Below are 18,557 nucleotides of genomic sequence, written 5' to 3'. Positions count from 1 at the left end.
TTCTTGAGTAGTTTACGGGTTTTTTATCCTTCTTTGGATAGGGGCGGGTCTTGGCAAGGAGTCCGGAAGTCGTAGCTGGCCTTTGAGCCCGTATAGAACCTTTGATTATACCTCGCCGAAAATCTAATTGTTGTGAATAGCGCATCAAAGCTATTTCGTCTGTTTGATCGGGTGTATTAATATCCTTATTAGTATGAGGTTCAATATCTTGCTTTTTACTAATAAAAATAACTACACGTTTCTCTTTTGTTGAGCAAATTTGATGATCTATTGGGACATGCATGCTTAACCCAACACCATTGTTTTTGTATATATCTATCATCCAAAAGATTCCCGCGCGACTGTATTAATTTTGGAATGATGACAAAAACACGTGGCATGCTCTGCACAATTGTTTGCTATATTTGGAACAAGATTGCACCGGCTATACTTAGTGACACCTATAAATACTTGAGGAGTATGAAGATTTTGAAGGAATTTTTTTTCACTATTATAAGAAATCAAGAGATTTGTGCCTTCTAATTTTGTTAGAAAAAAGATCGAATTTTCGAGCTACAAGGACACATTTACTATATCGTCAGATCAACTTACTGATCAACAAGTGCCAAATCTTGAAGCCTTCGAAGATCGAAATTACTTATTGTTTGTTGTTGTAACTTTATCAGAAACTATTATGATTTGAGAGAGTGTCTTGTTGAGACAAAGTTGCTAGGACTTCTAATCAAATAGTCGGTTGGATTGAGTTTGTAAATAAAACTGTATAAATCAAAATTTTCTAGTGAAAATTCTTCTAAAAATAGAATAAGGGGAGACATAGAAGCTTAAACTTCAAAATTCCATAAAAAATTCCTTGTATTATTAAACTGCATATTCAATCTGCCTTAGCAACCAACTCAAACTTTGTTTGTGAGAATTTTTGCAATTACCAGTGCAATTCTTGCATCAAATAAATTTTTAAGCAAAACTAGATAAATTATCAAAATATTTTAAAAGTTCTTATTCACCCCCTCTAAACACATTTTCAATCCTAACATAGTTATTATAAATAATAATTAATTGATAAATATTTTAATTTGGGTAGATATTAATAAAAAATGTAATGCTACATGTACACGAAGTGTTACACGTGGGGTTACACATTACACTTGAAATCACATGATTATCCCTGCACTTTATTTGAAAAAAATCTTTCAAAAATGCATGTAGGATAATCATATAATTTCAAGTGTAATGTGTAACCCAACGTGTAACACTCTATGTAAATGTAGCATTACACAAATAAAAATTAATTTGGGTAGATATTAATAAAAATTAATCATATAGGGTCATTAGAAAGTTCAAACACACCACACTAGGGTTGGGTCAAAATCGAACCGACTGAACCGAAATTTTAAAAATCGAACCGATCGATTATGTTTTTTTAGTAACCGAACCAACCGAATTTTCGATTTAAATAAGTTCGATCGGTTTTTTTGGTTTAACCGATGTTTTTCTCACCCCCTGTTCTCTCCTACAATTTATGGCTCTTAACTCTTATCTCTTCACAAAATGCCTCTATTGCGAGTTGCGAAAGCCTCCCCGATCTAGCCTTCGTCTGTCGTTGGATCAAAGAATGGGGAGAAGCTTTTGAAGCTCATGTTATAAGCTTCATTTTAGAACCCATTTAGAAAGCTAAGTGATGATATCGATTTTTTACCTCGGGTTCGGTCTGGTAGAATGGATCCTCCAAATCTTCGATGAAGCAGGTCAGGTCGGGTACCACCAAGTTCTGCGCAAGCAACAACTAGGTCAAAGTGACGCCGAAAGTGTTTTCGACGTGACCCCTCTGATGCCTAAGTCAGTGTCTTGAAGGAAGAGGGTATGATTAATGCGAAAACCGAAAGATATGAGTGTGTGAATGTGAATGTGTGATGAATAGTGAATAATGAGTAATGAATGAACACAACCATAACAGTACCTGTATTTATAGTAAAAAATAGAGTAAGTTACCTAGTCGAATTATAACACGTCTTGTGGTAGGACTCTTCAATCATTGGACCGTTTTTGAGTCTATCTCTATCTCATGAATATCTGTAGAATGATCAAGCTTATATCCAAAGCATCATAGTCCTACTTGAAATAGGAATGTATGCTTAGTCCATTGAGCCCCAACTCGGGTCGGCTCATAATAACATCTCAGGTCAGGACAAGACCTAACAGGTAGAAAACTGGGCTGGACCTTTCCTAATAATAATCCAATAATTGGGCCAACCCTCATACACCCATAATGAACGGGTTTGGGTTAAAATAATTTCCCGGGGTATCAATAGTACCTCCCTAATTGGTTTGAAAGAAGAATAAATTTTAGACCAATAATTAAATCTGGATCCCGAACTACCCATGCTTCATTCGAACAGCCCAAAATTGAATTCATGTCATGTGTTTCTTTTAGACGGTCCAGATCAGGATCCGCGTGATGTGATTTTAATGAACGGGCCAGATGCCCTCTGACGGTTCACCTCCCAAAGCTGAGAAGACCCTGACTTGTCCCGTCTCGAGCCGTAGATCAAATTAAAAATCAACGGTCCAGATCAATTCACCACCTATATATATATATATATATTTCAGTAAAAATTTTGATTTTTACGTTTCACTCGCGTTGTTACTCTTTCAAAATTTCGAGAGCTCGCCCGACCCGGACTGCCTGTTCCCGTCCTGTGTATATCAATACCGCGCTACACCACCGCAGTCCTTCGATTTGTAAGTCTTACCTCCCTTTAACTAGGTTAGTTAACATGTCTTCCCCGGATGAGACTTCTATTAAATAAATAGTATAATTTGTTGAAGCACCTAACTCTCCCCATGACAACCCCGAGCCCCCTGACTCTGATAATTCCAGCTCAGATCTGGACTTGTCTGAGACTCGAGAGGAAAAATTGAAACGACTGCACAGACTTAGGTCGGACGAAGCCCGATTATCTGCTAAGGGTAAACCATGGTTTGAGGTATTGGCCTCCCATCTAAGTCCCGACCTAGGTCTTTTCATTAGGGATAGATCACGGATGCCTGAGGGTTATGACCTCTTAATCCCAGGTCAGATGGATCGAGCTCACAAGCCTCCCCTTGACTTTTTAAGCTTTAGCCTAGACCAGGTAAAAATGGGTTTAAGATTTCCTATCCCGAGCTGCGTGTCACACATTTGTCAATATTTTTGCGTGTGTCCAAGTCAATTATCCCCGAACTCTTTTAGTTCGATCTTATCATTAGGTATCCTCTTCTGTTTCTTTCGAATTCCATTAGACATAGGAAATTTCATCTATTTCCTGCAAATTAAAAAAACCACCCCGGGACATTTTTATATTTCCATGCGACCCGAATACCCATTTTTGAGAGGTAAGCCTAGCTCACACAAGGGCTGGACAAACAGATATTTCTTTGTTAAACCAAACTAGCCCTGAGAATTTCGGTCCAATTGGGCTATGAATTTTACAACTCCCGATCCCCCAGTTATGCCCACTCATGAATTTACAAATTTTATCAACACAATGTCCGCGCAAATCTTCGATATCGAGTCTCTAATTGAGGACGATCTGCTCTGTCATTACGGCTTCAATGGGAAGAAAGTAGAGATCCAAGGTGATGTAGGTAGTACCCCTGTACCCGTACTACCTTTATTTAAATCCTTTTGTCAATTTATTTAATTATATTATTTCTATTTGTTCAGACGACCGGATCAGATCTACAGCCATGCCTGCTAATTTCAGAGCTGCCTTAAAGAATCTGAAGAGGAAGAAAACAGAAGATGTTGAGTTCGGTGTTCATCCCGAGCCCCCTCCTACAGAGCCATCTAAGAAGAAAACCTCCAAGGCCAAGGAGCAACGCAGCACTGGTCTACCCGAGCTCCACCAACCGCTTATTTTTTCTTCATCTCGAGCTCGTGGCAAGGACCCAGTAGTGGGGTTCCAGATATGTCTTTTTTTTCAAAGCCCGACCCCCAAGGGTGCCTGGGCATAATGCAGAACTTGATTTCCCGCTCTGACTTAAAAATCCTACAAGCGGTGCCAAACTTGGAAGCTGAACAGAACTTTGCTCTGGCATCCCTGCAGGTATGTTGCAATTTTTCAATCTTACCTTGTATACTGAACTGGCATTTACCCTTTATATTTTCACAGGCTCTAGCTTGGGGAGGGGAGATCACCCGCCGAGCTTTTAAGGCCCGGGAGGAACACACCATGAACTAGGAGGACTTTGTAGCATGGATTTCTGAACTCACACGGAAATCTCGTGAGATGAAGAAGAAATATGAGGAAGAACGGGTCGGGATGAAGGCGAAAGTTGAGTCATGCCGTACTGCTCTGGAGACTGCCAATACCAAAATTGCTGAGCTAGAGGTGGACAAGATCGAGCTGGAGAGCAAAGTGCGGGCCCTGACCAAAGAGCTTGAGGCAGTCAAGGAGGTCGGGAAGAAAGAGTTCCTGAACTCCGTGGACTTTGCTAACTAGGTGGCGGAGAAGGCGGCTACCTTATTTGATGAGGGTTTTAAAGGGTGCTTAGCCCAGTTCAGGGCTAATGGATACTCCGAGACCGAGCACCCCGCCCTTTTCCTGGACTGTACGAAGGCTCTCGGTGACATACCAGATGAGGATTATGAGGAAGCCGAGCCAGAGAAAACATCAGATCCCTACTAGAGCTCTAAGCCCCACGATGCCCCTGCTTAATTTTTTGGTTTTCTGAACAATATGATCCATATTACAGGCCCTGCGTGGTCATTGATTTTTTTTGTTGTTGCCCAAGTCGGGCTGATACATTGTTTCTGTTTTTTTGTGAATGAATATTTTTGGCTAATTCGGGCTTCTATATTGACATTCTATCATGCTTTGATTTACTGTGAATGACAGTCAAGCCAAAATCTATTAAGTCATTAAAACCCGACCTACATATACCCGGACTGGATGAATGAAAATCGAATTCATTGTGAATTATTAAAGCCCGACCTACATGTACCCGGACTAGATGAATGAAAATCAAATTCATTGTGAATTTTTAAAACCCGACCTACATGTACCCGGACTGGATGAATGAAAATCATTCATTGTGAATCATTAAAGCCCAACCTACATGTACCCGGACTAGATGAATGAAAATCAAATTCATTGTGAATTGTTAAAACCCGACCTACATGTACCCGGACTGGATGAATGAAAATCAAATTCATTGTGAATCATTAAAGCCAACCTACATGTACCCAGACTAGATGAATGAAAATCAAATTCATTGTGAATCATTAAAGCCCGACCTACATGTACCCGGACTAGAGGAATAAAAATCAGCACAATTTTATAAGCTATTTAAGCCCTATTGCAATTCTCGAGATCAAACCACACTTGGATTTTTAATTACAAACCAAAGTGTGGGTTTTTTGACATCAGTCCTGCCTAAGCTTTTAATATTACTGAATTTGAGTGTCAGACCTGTCTGGGCTTTGAATTCCACTGATGTGGGCCACTGAGGTGGACTTTGAGTGTCAGACCTGCATGGGCTTTGAATTCCACTGAGGTGGACTTTGAGAGCTAGACCTGACTAGGCTTTGAATTCCACTGATGTGGGCCACTGAGGTGGACTTTGAGTGCCAGACTTGTCTGGGCTTTGAATTCCACTGATGTGGGCCACTGAGGTGGACTTTGAGTGCCAGATCTGCCTGGGCTTTGAATTCCACTGATGTGGGCCACTGAGGTGGACTTTGAGTGCCAGACCTTCCTGGACTTTGAATTCCACTAATGTGGGCCACTGAGGTGGACTTTGAGTGTCAGACCTGCCTTGGCTTTGAATTCCACTAATGTGGGCCACTGAGGTGGACTTTGAGTGTCAGACCTGCCTGGGCTTTGAGTAAAGAATGCTACCAAAAATCATAGGATAGGTTCCATAAAACAGAACTGACTCTTGCAACAATACTGTTCCAAAACAAAATTGACGCTAAACAGGACTGGCCCTGAAGTAAACAAAACAGGACTGACTTTTACAAAATAAATAACGTAAAAAGACAGCTGGTTAAGAACCAGCTTAGTGAGCTATATGACGAGGCCCAAGCTGAGCTAGTAGGGATAGTATTTTTTTCAAGTGCTGAGCATTCCATGGCCTTTTACCCTTCTTGCCTTGGGCATCTTCTAAGTAATATGCAGCTATTCCAGCTTTTCCTATCACTTTGAATGGGTCTTCATATTTGGCCTCTAGCTTTCCTCTTTCCCCTGGATGTTGTATCTTTCGCATAACCAGGTCTCCCTCCTGGAAAACCTTAGGATATACTCTTTTGTTGTAGGCCTGGGTCATTTGCTTGCGATAGGATGCAAGCCTAATTGCAGCTCGTGACCTGTGCTCTTCAAGTAAGTCCAAATCCATTGCTCGCAGTTCTTGATTGTTTGCCCCATATGCCATTATCCTAGCACTTTCTTGTCCAATTTCTGCCGGGAGAACAACTTCAGTCCCATACACCATGCTGAAAGGAGTTTCACCCGTACCAGATCGAGTTGTAATTCGGTAAGACCACAATACAGAAGGGAGTTCATCTACCCACTTGCCCTTGGCTGCATCCAGTTGTGTCTTAAGAGCTTGGACTATCGTTCTCTTTGTAACTTTGACTTGTCCATTCCCTTGCGGGTATGCTACAGAGGTGAAAACCTGTTCGATCTTCATTTCCTGGCACCATGCTCAAACTTTGGATCCACAGAACTGTCTCTCATTGTTTGATGCCAACCTGCGAGGGATCCCGAAGCGGCACACTATATTTTTCCATAGAAAATTGAGCACTTCATTTTCTGTAATTTTAGCTAGGGGCTCGGCCTCCACCCATTTAGAAAAATAGTCGACCAGGGAATGGTCCTACAATATCCATTCCCCACTGATCAAAAGGACAAGCGGCCACCATTGCCTTCATGTACTCTGCAGGTCTCCACTGTAGGTTAGCATGTCTTTGGCAATTATAACATGAATTAACCAGGTCTGATGAGTCTTTCCGCATAGTAGGCCAGAAGAATCCCGCAAGAAGTGCTTTTCGAGCTAGGGCAAGACTGCCCAGGTGAATGCCACAAGACCCTTCATGAATTTCTCGTAGTACATAATTAGGCTCGTCAGGACCCAAACATTTTAACAAAGGCTAAGAGAAAGATCGTTTGAACAGGATTTGATCGATCATGACAAAGCGCAGAGCCCTTCTTTTTACCTCTCTAGCTTTCTTATTATCGCTTGGTAATTCTTTCTTGGTCAGATACTGATATATATCATATCTCCAATCTCCTTCCGGTACCTGAGCTATAATATCATCGAGATTTTCTAGCTGAGAAACAATTTCCCGATCTGGAACAATGGGATCAGGCCGGTTGCTGAGGGCACTGGCTAGGCGGGAAAAGTGGTCTGCCTTGATATTTTCAGTTCGGGGGATGAGCTCCAAGTTCAACTCGGTGAACCCTTCTTTGTCTTTGTCTAGTGCTTTGGCATACCTCAGCATCTTTCCATCTTTGCATCAAATTTTCCGTTACTCTGTTGAATGGCTAATTGGGAATCAGAATACAAAATAGCTCGGGAGATACCCAAGTTTCGTGCTGCTTTGAGTCCAAGTAATAAGGCCTCATATTCTGCTTCATTGTTTGAGGCTCTGAAGTCTAATCTGATTGAAATATTAGTTTCTTCACCCCAAGGTGAGATGATCACAATTTCAGCTCCGCTCCCGGACTTACATGATGACCCATCTACAAAAATCTTCCATAGCTCTTCATGTTCTAGTTGAACTGTCTCTGCCAAGAAATCAGCTAGGGCTTGAGCTTTTATGGCTGTCCGAGGCTCAAATCTGATGTCATACTCACTCAGCTCTATAATCCATCTTATAAGTCTCCCCGATGCATCTGGATTGGTTGCTATTTTTCCCAGAATGCTGTTGGTGAGCACGGTGATAGGATGTGAAAAAAAGTAAGGACGCAATTTTCTTGCAGTGATGACTAAAGCTAAAGCAAGATTTTCCTGAGTTAAGTAATTGAGTTTGGCTCCCTTCAAGGCATGACTCACAAAATAAATAGGCTGATGATTTGTTCCGTCCCTCCTGACCAGGAACAAACTAACTTCTCGGGGTGTGACCGCAAAATATAAGAACAGTGCTTCCCCTTGGGTAGGCTTATTCAGCACAGGCAATTGCTTTAAGTAAGCCTTCAAGTCCTGGAAGGATTTCTCACTTTCCTCATTCCATTCAAAATTTTTCTTCTTTCGTAGTGCCTCAAAGAAAGGGAGGCTTTTATCTGCTGATCTGCTTATAAACCGGGGCAGTGCTGTAATTCTTCCCGTTAATCTCTTTACTTCCTGTATATTCTTGGGGGAGCTCATAGAAATGATGGCTTGGACCTTTTCGGGATTAGCTTCGATTCCCCTTCTTGTAACCATGTAACCAAGAAACTTTCCAACTCGGACTCCGAAAGTACACTTGCTGGGGTTTAGCTTAAGCTTATAGTGCTTCAAAGTCTGAAAAGTGTGAGTTAGGTCGGTAATGAACAGGTCTGTAGTTCGGGTCTTGACCAGGATATCATCTACATAGACCTCGATATTTTTGCCGATTTACTGCTCGAATACTTTGTCCATCAACCTTTGGTATGTAGCCCCAATATTTTTGAGTCCAAACGGCATGACCACGTAACAATATGTTCCTGTTGACGTCACAAAACTCACTTTATCCTTGTTCTCTTTAGCTAGTGGGATTTGATGATACCCTTGATAGACATCCAAGAAGCTGAGCAGCTCGTGCCCTGCTGTTGAATCGACAAGTTGATCAATTCTGGGTAACGGATAGCAGTTTTTTGGGAATGCCTTGTTCAGATCCCGAAAATCCACACACATGCGCCATTTACCAGAGGACTTGGGCACCGGAACTATATTGGACAACCAGGTTGGGAAATATATTTCCTCAATGTGTTCAGCTCTGAGTAATTCGTCTACTTGTTCTTTTATTACCGTGTCTTTTTTAGGACCGAAGTGCCGTTTCTTTTGAATAATAGGATGACAACCCTTTATCACATTGAGCTTGTGCTCTGCTACTTCCCGATGGACCCCTACCAGGTCTGAAACCGACATGCAAAAACATCTTTATTTTTTTCCAAGCATTCCAGTAGAGGTTGCTTCAATCGTGTTTCAAGGGTGCGAGCAATTTTTACCATGCCAGAAGGAGGGGAAATCATTATTTCCTCAATTTCTTCTTCAGCACTGACAGATGTGTCATCTATCAAGTTGACTTTATCCATGCCAGAAATTCCAGGTCTATCAACACTATTAGTCCTAGCTACCTTTTGCTCTATTCTTACCTCCTCCACATAACACTTGCGAGCAATGACTTGATCACCTTGTACTTCACCGACCTCATTGCCAACTGGGAACTTCATTTTCTGATGCAAAGTTGATGCAAGGCCATGAAAGTGGTCATGGCAGGTCTACCTAGTATGGCATTATAGGCAGATGGAGCGTCTACGATAATAAAACTCACAATCCTGGTCTTGCGACCGTTGCCTTTTCCCAGAGTTAGGGGTAGATGCACTAACCCAACAGGTCGGATTGCATGACCCGTGAAACCAAAGAGTGATGTTACAACGGGCTCCATCTTGTACTGTCCCAAGTCCATTTGATTTATTGCTTCTTGGAATAGAACGTTGACAGAACTGCCTGAATCCACAAATATTCGAGCTACATCATAATTTGCGACCATGGCCCTTATTACCAGTGCATCATTATGGTTGCTAGAAACCCCTTTTAAATCTTCCGGCCCAAAAGAGAGGGTCGGGCCACTGTGGACAGTCTGATTGTCAATCTCCATATTTATTAATTTTTGGCTGCTAGTTTTCCTAGCTCGATTGGAATCTCCATCGGTAGGACCTCCAGAGATCATGTTGATAATTCCTTGAGCAGGAGGAGCCGGTATTTGATGAGCTCGGTCCTCCCTGGGCTGGTCCTGGTTTGGGCGATTGAAATCTTCTTGAGGGGGGGGGGGGGGGGGGGGGGGGGGGGGGGGGGGGGGGGGGGGGGGGGGGGGTGGTGAGCAGTTCGGGGTCTCTGTCTCGATCTTCCTCGCTGTGACGGTGTGGAAGATCTCATTTGTAAATCACTAAGTTGAAAGTAAAGATAAAATATTCTCGAAGTCTTAAAGACTTGCACACACACTTGAGCTACAAGACAAGTAAAGGACTGCGAGGTGCGAAATAAAGGACCAAATGTCGTAAGTGTACTTAAAACAGTTATGCTCATAGCATGCTGCCCAACAGGTTGACAGTATATATATAGACACACGTATATGTATATATCAGTTAGACATAAGGAAACGTGATCAAGGGCGGACCCAAGTGTAAAGCTACCCGGGCTTTAGCCCGCGTGGTCCGAAAAAATTTTAAAATTATATATATATGAATTTTGAAAAATTTTGGATTAATTTGATAGTAGTTCGGGTGGTTCGATTCAAAATATTAAACAATTCTAAAATTTAAAAATTTAGCCCGGATATTTTAAAAATTTTGGGTTCGCCATTGAACGTGATTATTTGCAAATGAATGTAACATGTATGATGTAAGCATAAAGATGGTATGAACGGGTATAATGTTAATGTTCATAAAATTATAATGGATTAAATCGTTTTTTAGGCAACGAGCCCGTCAAAGCCCTGAACCGATTTATATTTCAAGGCCCAAGCCCAATTTGTACCTTTAACCAATTTTCTGTTCGGTCCCTCAAGTTCTGCCAAACTTCTTTTAAAAATAAATATTTTTCCTTGTCGAAAAAAAAAATAATTGGTGCACGAAACGAAACTATAAAATTGGAATTACAAAATTTAAAAGGATGATAAATCCTATTAAAATGAAATAATAATAAATGTGAAAAGAAAATAGATCGATGAAATCTTCTCGATCTTTTGGCCAAAAAAAATCTTCTTGATCTTCTTATTTTGCAGTGCTTTGGATTAAGACTCAAAAGCCCAGCTTCAAAAATGCTAGTCGATAAATCCGAAACCCCCACTCGGTGAGCTTCAATTTTGTTTTATTTGATTGGATTTTGACATCACTCATTTCACAAAACTAGTTTTGTGATTATCGAAGTGTTATTAGTTAAATGGACAAGTTGCTTTTTTCTTTTTTGGATCGAATAGTGCATTTCGGAATTTTGAGCTACATGGGCGTGATTGTAATTTTTTTTTTTCTAAAAATTTTGAGTTAATTCGTTTTTGAATTTGATTGTTTAATTCTTGTATTAGAAAGTCGAAATTTAAAACTTTTGCGTCCGTTTTTTTCCTTTTCTTCTGGGTGCAAATCCACAAATAACTTCGAAAAGGTTTTTGTGCCGCACTTATTGATAAGCGTTTGACTAATAGCTTATAGTACGTTATCATTGTTTTTACTTAGTAATGCTTTCAAATTAAAATTTTTGGCAGGAATGAATTATTGAGTATGGTGAGGAAACACTCGAAGTTGATCGGGAAAACTGTATTGGACGAGGAAGAGACATCGGATGTGGAAATGGATTCAGGATTCTGGCGTGGCGTCATGGATTTATATTTTGTTCGTGGTAGAATGTCCAGGGGTCGTCAAGATGATGATCTCATATTCTTTGTTCGGAAAATGGTATTTCTAAGCTTTAGAATTTGTCTTCAATCTTTGTGTTAGTGGTGGAATCTGATGTAAATGCATTTATCTGTTAAGAGTTTACCGGGACAGAGGCTTACTGAAAATCTGGATAGCAACTCTCCCTACTTTGTACGCAGGTGGGCCTGTAAGGTAAACCGAGAACAAAATACTTTGGTGACTGTCGTTGTTCCTCTTGCCTTTTTTTTTTTGGTCTTGCTATTTCAAATTCTGACATTAACCTATAACATCTTAACATTGTTTTAAGCAACAAGTTTCTGAAGTCTAGGCTTTTTGTGTGTATGTGCCGAATGAGATTATATGTCCATAAAACAAAAAATAATTTGATTGTAATCCGAGTGTGTATTCCTCTATACTTGTTTCTGCAAAAAGATTTTGTTTATTAATAAATAATCTATATTATTTACATAGAAGTTATACCTCTTGTCTTGCTATCTCAAATTCTGGCAATCCTTCTGAACATTGTTTTAAGCAACAAGTTTCTGAAGTCTAGGCTCTTTTGTGTGTGTATGTGCCGAATGAGAGTATACCGTAAAGCAATAAATAATTTGATTGTAACCTGAGTGTGTATTCCTATATACTTGTTTCTGCAAAAAGATTTTGTTTATTAAAAAATAATCTATTTTATGTACATAGACAGGTTTAATTGCTGGCCCATAACCAATGTCTGGATCTATGTCTACATTCTCCTTGACAGGATGATGCTAATTTGTCATTAGATGAAACTAATCTTTTACTGTCTATCAGCTAGATGAATTACTTGGTGACAATTCAGTGGACGTAGACTGGAGGCGCTCATTTTACTTAAATTTCATTGCTCACACTTCCTTCAGTGTCACTGTAGCAATTTGCAGGTTATTATCAATCCATTTATTTGCTTGATTATTGACATTTTTTTCCTTTCCAATTTAATTTTATCTACTGTATTATTTGCTGCTGCAGCCATCAGGTCCTTCAACAATATCAATCCTCCCAAGGCAGACCATTGTCTCCTATCTATAAGGTATCTTCTACTGTTCGGTACATAAATCTGCTTGTTGTCAAGTGTAAACCCTTCTCTTATGTATTTATATGTCAGCATTTATATTGATGGATCAGGATTGAGGTCGTTGACGTCGTTGAATTATGATTGTGTTGATGTGTTTTTTTTGTTTTTATTGGGGGTTTATGTTTGAGAACTGCTGCGTGTTCCTACACCAATATAAGTCAATAAGGAAGTTTAAAGCCCTTCCATTACATGTAAAAGTAACAGACTTCTCAAGTCCAATTAAGTGGTACAAAATTACGAATCAAAGAGAAATTTTCTTTGCTTTGGTGTACTATATAATGACTCATGATGAAGCCATGTCAATCTCAAATTTCTTAAATGATCTTAAATTGATGTTCCTTGTGCAGATTCTCTCTTATTCTTGTTTTGGTTATTTAAATTTTCTTCACACATTTAAGCATCTCAAATTTAGGACCTATATCATAAGAATTCAAATGCTGTCCACCATAGAAAAAAGTGGCTGCTCAAATTCTGTGGGGATTTTTTTGGTGTTCATGTAGGCTTGCTAACTTTGCAATAAGCTCAAATCAGATTCTCGTGCTCATAAACTTGTCTTTTCAAATATTCTGAATGCTCTTGTGACTCCAATCGCATGAGAAAATCTACCACTGTAGTCTGGACATATGTAGCAATCAATCAGATTGCTCAAATGTCCTATTCTCAAGACTTCTATGGATGTATATTTTGCAAAATATTTGTATTTTTCATCTCGCATAATAATATCTTTAACATGATGTAATTTGTATCAGTGCTTGTTTTGTGGATTTCATTTCCATCGTCACTCATAAGAAGACATAGGAGAAACTTAAACAAACATTTCTTGCTGCACAGGTTGTAAAGACTGTGTATGCATCTCCAAGTCGCATTAATTTTCATTTGGATTCCAGGAAGGTAAGTCCCCTGCTTTCAAGTAAGTTGGATCTAATATCGATATATTTCCCCTGCTGGCTATAACACCAATCTTAACACATGCAATCAGGAAGTAGAAACAATGCCTGCCTATCCAGATATATGTTTCGCGGTTGATGACTTTGATTCCACTTTTGACGCAGTGGTAAGGTGCTAGTTTTTATGTAATCTGGATATTTCATGCTGCATTTGAAATTTTGAATTATTACGATCTGTATTTTTCAAAGGATGTTTTTTATGCCCAATTTTGTTAAAAACAATTTCTTGTTCTTAAAGTTTTTTTTTTAATAAAAAAATCCTGTTCTCAAAGCTCCCAAGCACCCCAGTAAGTATACATAAGAAGTTAGATTTCTTTAATTAAGCAGTTTGGCTCTTCCTTGAAAGGTGCTGTTATCCAATTCATGAGAAGATGATCACGACCAGGGGCGGTCATAAGGGAAACGAGGCCCTGGACGAGTTTAAACAAAGGGCCTCTTACATTAATTTGACAAGTCAAATATAATTGAACTACTATACAAAATTATCCTTCATTTTCGTAATCATGAATTATCTTATAAAAAAATCACATTAAACTATATCCACATTTACAATTCAGGTGCAAATTCGATTTATAAATAATTAATTTAGCTATTCAAAATTAAACTAAAAAAAAACAATGTTCAAACAGGTTTAAAAAATTTTGCTTCCTTTCAATCCTTACATGAAATTAACAACAAATATTAACATCTAAAATGAAATCAAAATTGAATTGAACGTCTCATAAAATTTTTTAGCATAACCAGAGGCAGAGGCAGAGAAAAAGTCTCTCAAACAACGCAAGCTAAGAACTCGGGGCTAGGAAAATCGTGATAACGGAAGGGCGATGTGGAGCGATGATCAATGACGAACAACACTAGAGTGAGAGGTGATGAACGGACCAAAGATTTAATATATATTTATTATTCGATTTTCTTTTTTATATTTATAATAATAATTATAATATAATCATTTTTTATAATTAATTGGACCCCATTAATATATAATAATTATATATTATATATAATAAAAAAAATTAATAAATTGGGGCCCCAACCATAGGTGGGGCCCTGGGCATGGGTCCTGCCCGCCCGCTCCTGATCACAACTCTGCCGATCCTTTTAGTTTGGTTTTAAGCCTTACAACTACTTTAGGAGGTCTCCCTTCAAATGTGTTTTGAGTGAGTAGGATTTTGAAGATTGTCCCCTACTTTAGCGGTTAGGAATCTCATGTGTTGTTTTTTTTCAGGATAGGATGGGTGTTGTAGGTGGTGTCAGGATGTTATTTCTAAATGTATTTGGTCTTCCTGATATTGGTGTTTACCACGTGTTAATGTTACAACCATATGTTATTAAATAGTAATATTTTGATATTATTTAGATTTCTCAGGATGCTTTGCACTAAAATTCTTGTTTTTGCATTAAATTATAGAATCAGCTAAATATCACATATTATTGAGAGTATTGTAAATTAGACAATGTACATGTATAGAAGAATGAACCACGGGTATCCTTTATGATGTTTTCTTACATGTTTTGAAGCGCAAATAGTTCAATTTATTTTGCAAAAGTTTATATAAATTTAAATTATTAATCCCACAGGTATTAACTGATACAGACCACTGCTATTGTGTACTGCTTAATGCCCATGATGGGGCAGCATTTCCTAGCGAAAGTATGGAGCAATCTGGTGGTGGTTCTGGTATTTCTTCCTCAGAGAAGGTCACCAGTGCTGGAGAGAAAAAGAACTCCAAGGTAGCGTTCAGCAAATCATATAAATAGTTCTGTAAAAGTAACACGACAATTGTTTTGCAATTGATTGAAACCACAACAGCCATCCTAGTTGTCTGCCAATCTTACTTGACTCAACTAAGTGGGAGCTGTTGTGAAATAGTTCCTACTTTTGTTCATCAATAACTGCAAAAAATACTAATGTACTAACGCTAATCGGCAAATGGGCAAAAATGTTCTGGCCGAACCCATTTTCAACAGTACTAAAGTTTTCCCAGGACCAGCTGTGTAGGCTTGAAAATTTTTGACGTAGCAATATGCATAGAGTGTTTTTCTGAATTTCTTCCATGGATTCTTTGTTTTGTAAATAGCTGTTGAAATGTGGTATCATGGACCTTATGAGTACACATGGTGATACTGTTCCCATTGTCTGTACTGTGCATGGAATTAGCAAGAAACTTGCCTTGTAGTTTTGTTTCATGCATGTACGTGAATATTCATGAATTCGGACTCTGGTACCTATACCACTTTTCAACATTCTTTCATATTCACCAGTGGTGTTGTTTTGGGACTGGAGTAGCTTAATTTTCCATTTTTTTAAAAAAATAAAATTTGAAATAAAAAAAGGATTGATATGCTGCAGTGCACCTTCCCTTCACGGTATTTATTGCTGCAACATAAATTTTAAAGTGAATTTCCTGCCATCTATATCAATTCCTTCTAATTAGCATGTCACACTCCCACATAAAAAAAGAGAAAAAACATAGTTCCAATGACAACATAAACAGAGGGGCTCTCCTCTCTTATCCAAATGGTGTTTAGCTTGATCCCTTGACACAGCATCTGACTGCTCTCTGAAAGTACGTAAGATAACTCCAATCTCTATGTGGGTTTTAAGGTTTTCTGCTCTCTTGTGAGCTATTGCTGCACAAAATTGCACTCACATTTTTGTTGCATTGCACTTCTACTTTGACTATTCACCATTGCAACTTCATGCATGTGCTCGAGATTACTTCATGAAGCTTTTGTTGGTTTTCTTCTTTGCTGCATGGCTTTCTGATTCATCTTTGATGAACAACATATTGACAGCTATTATGGCTTGTGGTTGCAGATCACTCTTTTCTCAGGCTTTGTTAGTTATCAAATGGTCCGAGAAGCATATGATGGTAATTTGCTTCATCCATATCTGATGCATCATACTGTGGTTTTGATTTCATTTTGTGTGTTAGTTATCCCACTTTGGTTAGATAAAATTTCTAGGAGTTGCATACATGGACTTGGACAATCCTCCCTACTTGAGCTAGATTTTGGGTTGAAGTTAGGTCTAAGTCCAATTTTAACAATTTACTTCTTCGATATTGTGTTGTGTTCTATAAGATGTTCATGTTGCTGGTTTATATTTTGAATATGAAAGTATCTAGGGACTATATTTTCATAATGAGGAAGACCAGTCTAGTGTTTTGATCCATTCTGCACTTTATTGTTTGGGGTTGGAACAACCATTATCAGCGTGGATGTCTTTTATAAGTTTCCTTGTATAACAGTAAAAGTTTTTTTTATTAAAGTAATTTCTATTCTCAATTGTATTGCAGTAAAATACTTTTCTAATGCTATACCTTTCATTTCCTTCGTATTGTCAATGTTACAGCTGGGAGGACTGGTTTTGGAAGCCTTCTCTCTCTTGGACATTCTTCTGGGAAAACTGACCGAATTTACATGAAAGGTCCTGGGGGGCGTGGGGAAGTTGAAGTAGCTGTGTCTGGTGTTCTAGGTAAATTTACCTCTCTCTTGTTATTTATATATGTTGTGGGCAGAGAAACATGGATCTGAATTCTTTTCAACTTTATGGTTGTACTTGTGGATATCTTGGTTTATTGCTACTTGTGTTAATTCAGTTAAATTTTCAAGAGATACTGGCTGTATTCTAGTCCTTTCCATGATTTTTTTTTATATGCAGTCCGTCATCTAATTTGATTTTTGTCCTGTGATAGATCAAAGCAAAATTGAATCAGGACCTCACTCACCAATTCAAATATCTAAAAGAGGACTTGGGATAGGGACTATGGTTCGTACAGCAGCCTCTGTTGCATCAATGACGGCAAAACATGTGTATGCAGCAGCATCTGCCAATCGACCTTCAGAAGAAGAGATGCTTCCCCTTAATTGCCGTTTAATGTCCGTATCATTACCATGGGAACACATTGCTCAAGATCTTTTATTCAAGGCGAGAAATTTTATTTATTTTTCCAATATTATTCCGGTAGTTTAATCAAGAATCTTAACAGTAAATCATGTTTGCAGCCAATTGCGGAACTTGTCATGATTTCCTTTTCAGGAAAAAATGTCGTAGTTGAAATGTTTAAACTAACGACTTTGACGAGAATTATTTTCACATGAATGATGAAATAGTTACTAGATCTATCACGACTTGAAATGATATGATCCTTACTTCGATTTTGAAAAACGCAGGGGAGTCCTGCAGTAAACTTGTAGATCAAAGAACCTCAAGGAGATTGATTGACTTGGTTCGTGGACAAAGTGAACATGTTTTAGATGGAGACGGTGGAGCACATTTGTATATAACTCGTGTTTTTGGAACACATTTGCAGTTTGCCAAAACAACACTAGTAAATAATAGAAAATTAGCACACTTTCCTCGGATCATCTGAGCTCACAGGCCTCTCCGGGAAAAAGAACGTCTACATGTTCTAATCTAATGTGTGCCTACTAAATTTCCCGATGTCTACATGTTCTAATCTTAAGTGTGCCTACTGAAACAAATTTTCGATGCAGTAAAAATTCTAGATCATATTACGTTTGTTAATTGTTATAATGCTGCTTCAACATTTTTTTCATGTATTGTCGGTAAGAGTTGTTAAAGAAATAACTTGAAAATAGATTAATTTACTATAAATTAATGATTTTAATGTTATTTTAGTCAATAATAAATTCAACGTAATATAATGTGTATATAATATATATATTATAAAATGCGTGAAAATGATATTTGTTAAAAAAAATTAATATGTTGGAAATATAAATGAATTTATAATTGTTGAAAAACATATTAATGCAATCGTATAATTTTATATAAATTAGAAATTGAAAAAATATAATGTAAAACTGATTTCATAATAGTGCTATTAAAATAATTTAAGAGAAGAAAAAAGTATAATTCATAGTGTTGAATCACATAATTATTTTATTATTATTGATTTATGA

At 38.3% G+C, this 18,557-nt stretch overlaps 2 protein-coding genes across 2 annotated transcripts; one reads left to right on the top strand and one right to left on the bottom strand.

Moving 5' to 3' along the window:
• Window positions 1–6,665: 6,665 nt before the first annotated feature.
• Window positions 6,666–9,820, bottom strand: LOC140878966 (uncharacterized). Its single transcript, XM_073282595.1, has 6 exons — window positions 9,494–9,820; window positions 9,168–9,395; window positions 7,563–8,481; window positions 7,196–7,488; window positions 6,860–7,129; window positions 6,666–6,755 (listed from the first exon to the last, which is right to left on the bottom strand). The coding sequence occupies exons 1-6, from the start codon at window positions 9,818–9,820 to the stop codon at window positions 6,666–6,668; spliced, it is 2,127 nt and encodes a 708-aa protein (XP_073138696.1).
• A 1,028-nt stretch (window positions 9,821–10,848) lies between these two features.
• LOC140882519 (uncharacterized) lies at window positions 10,849–18,159 on the top strand. Its single transcript, XM_073288572.1, has 12 exons — window positions 10,849–11,013; window positions 11,423–11,612; window positions 11,691–11,765; window positions 12,381–12,487; window positions 12,576–12,636; window positions 13,513–13,572; window positions 13,661–13,735; window positions 15,207–15,359; window positions 16,447–16,501; window positions 16,984–17,106; window positions 17,327–17,559; window positions 17,805–18,159. Exons 1-12 carry the CDS (start codon window positions 10,982–10,984, stop codon window positions 17,826–17,828), a joined length of 1,188 nt encoding a protein of 395 aa, XP_073144673.1. The 5' UTR covers window positions 10,849–10,981; the 3' UTR covers window positions 17,829–18,159.
• Window positions 18,160–18,557: the final 398 nt, after the last annotated feature.

This window comes from Henckelia pumila, chromosome 2 (assembly GCF_033568475.1).
Source record: "Henckelia pumila isolate YLH828 chromosome 2, ASM3356847v2, whole genome shotgun sequence".
Lineage (NCBI taxonomy): Eukaryota > Viridiplantae > Streptophyta > Magnoliopsida > Lamiales > Gesneriaceae > Henckelia > Henckelia pumila.
Note: the sequence above shows the minus strand (reverse complement) of the source record. Positions and strands in the feature narration are given on the sequence as shown.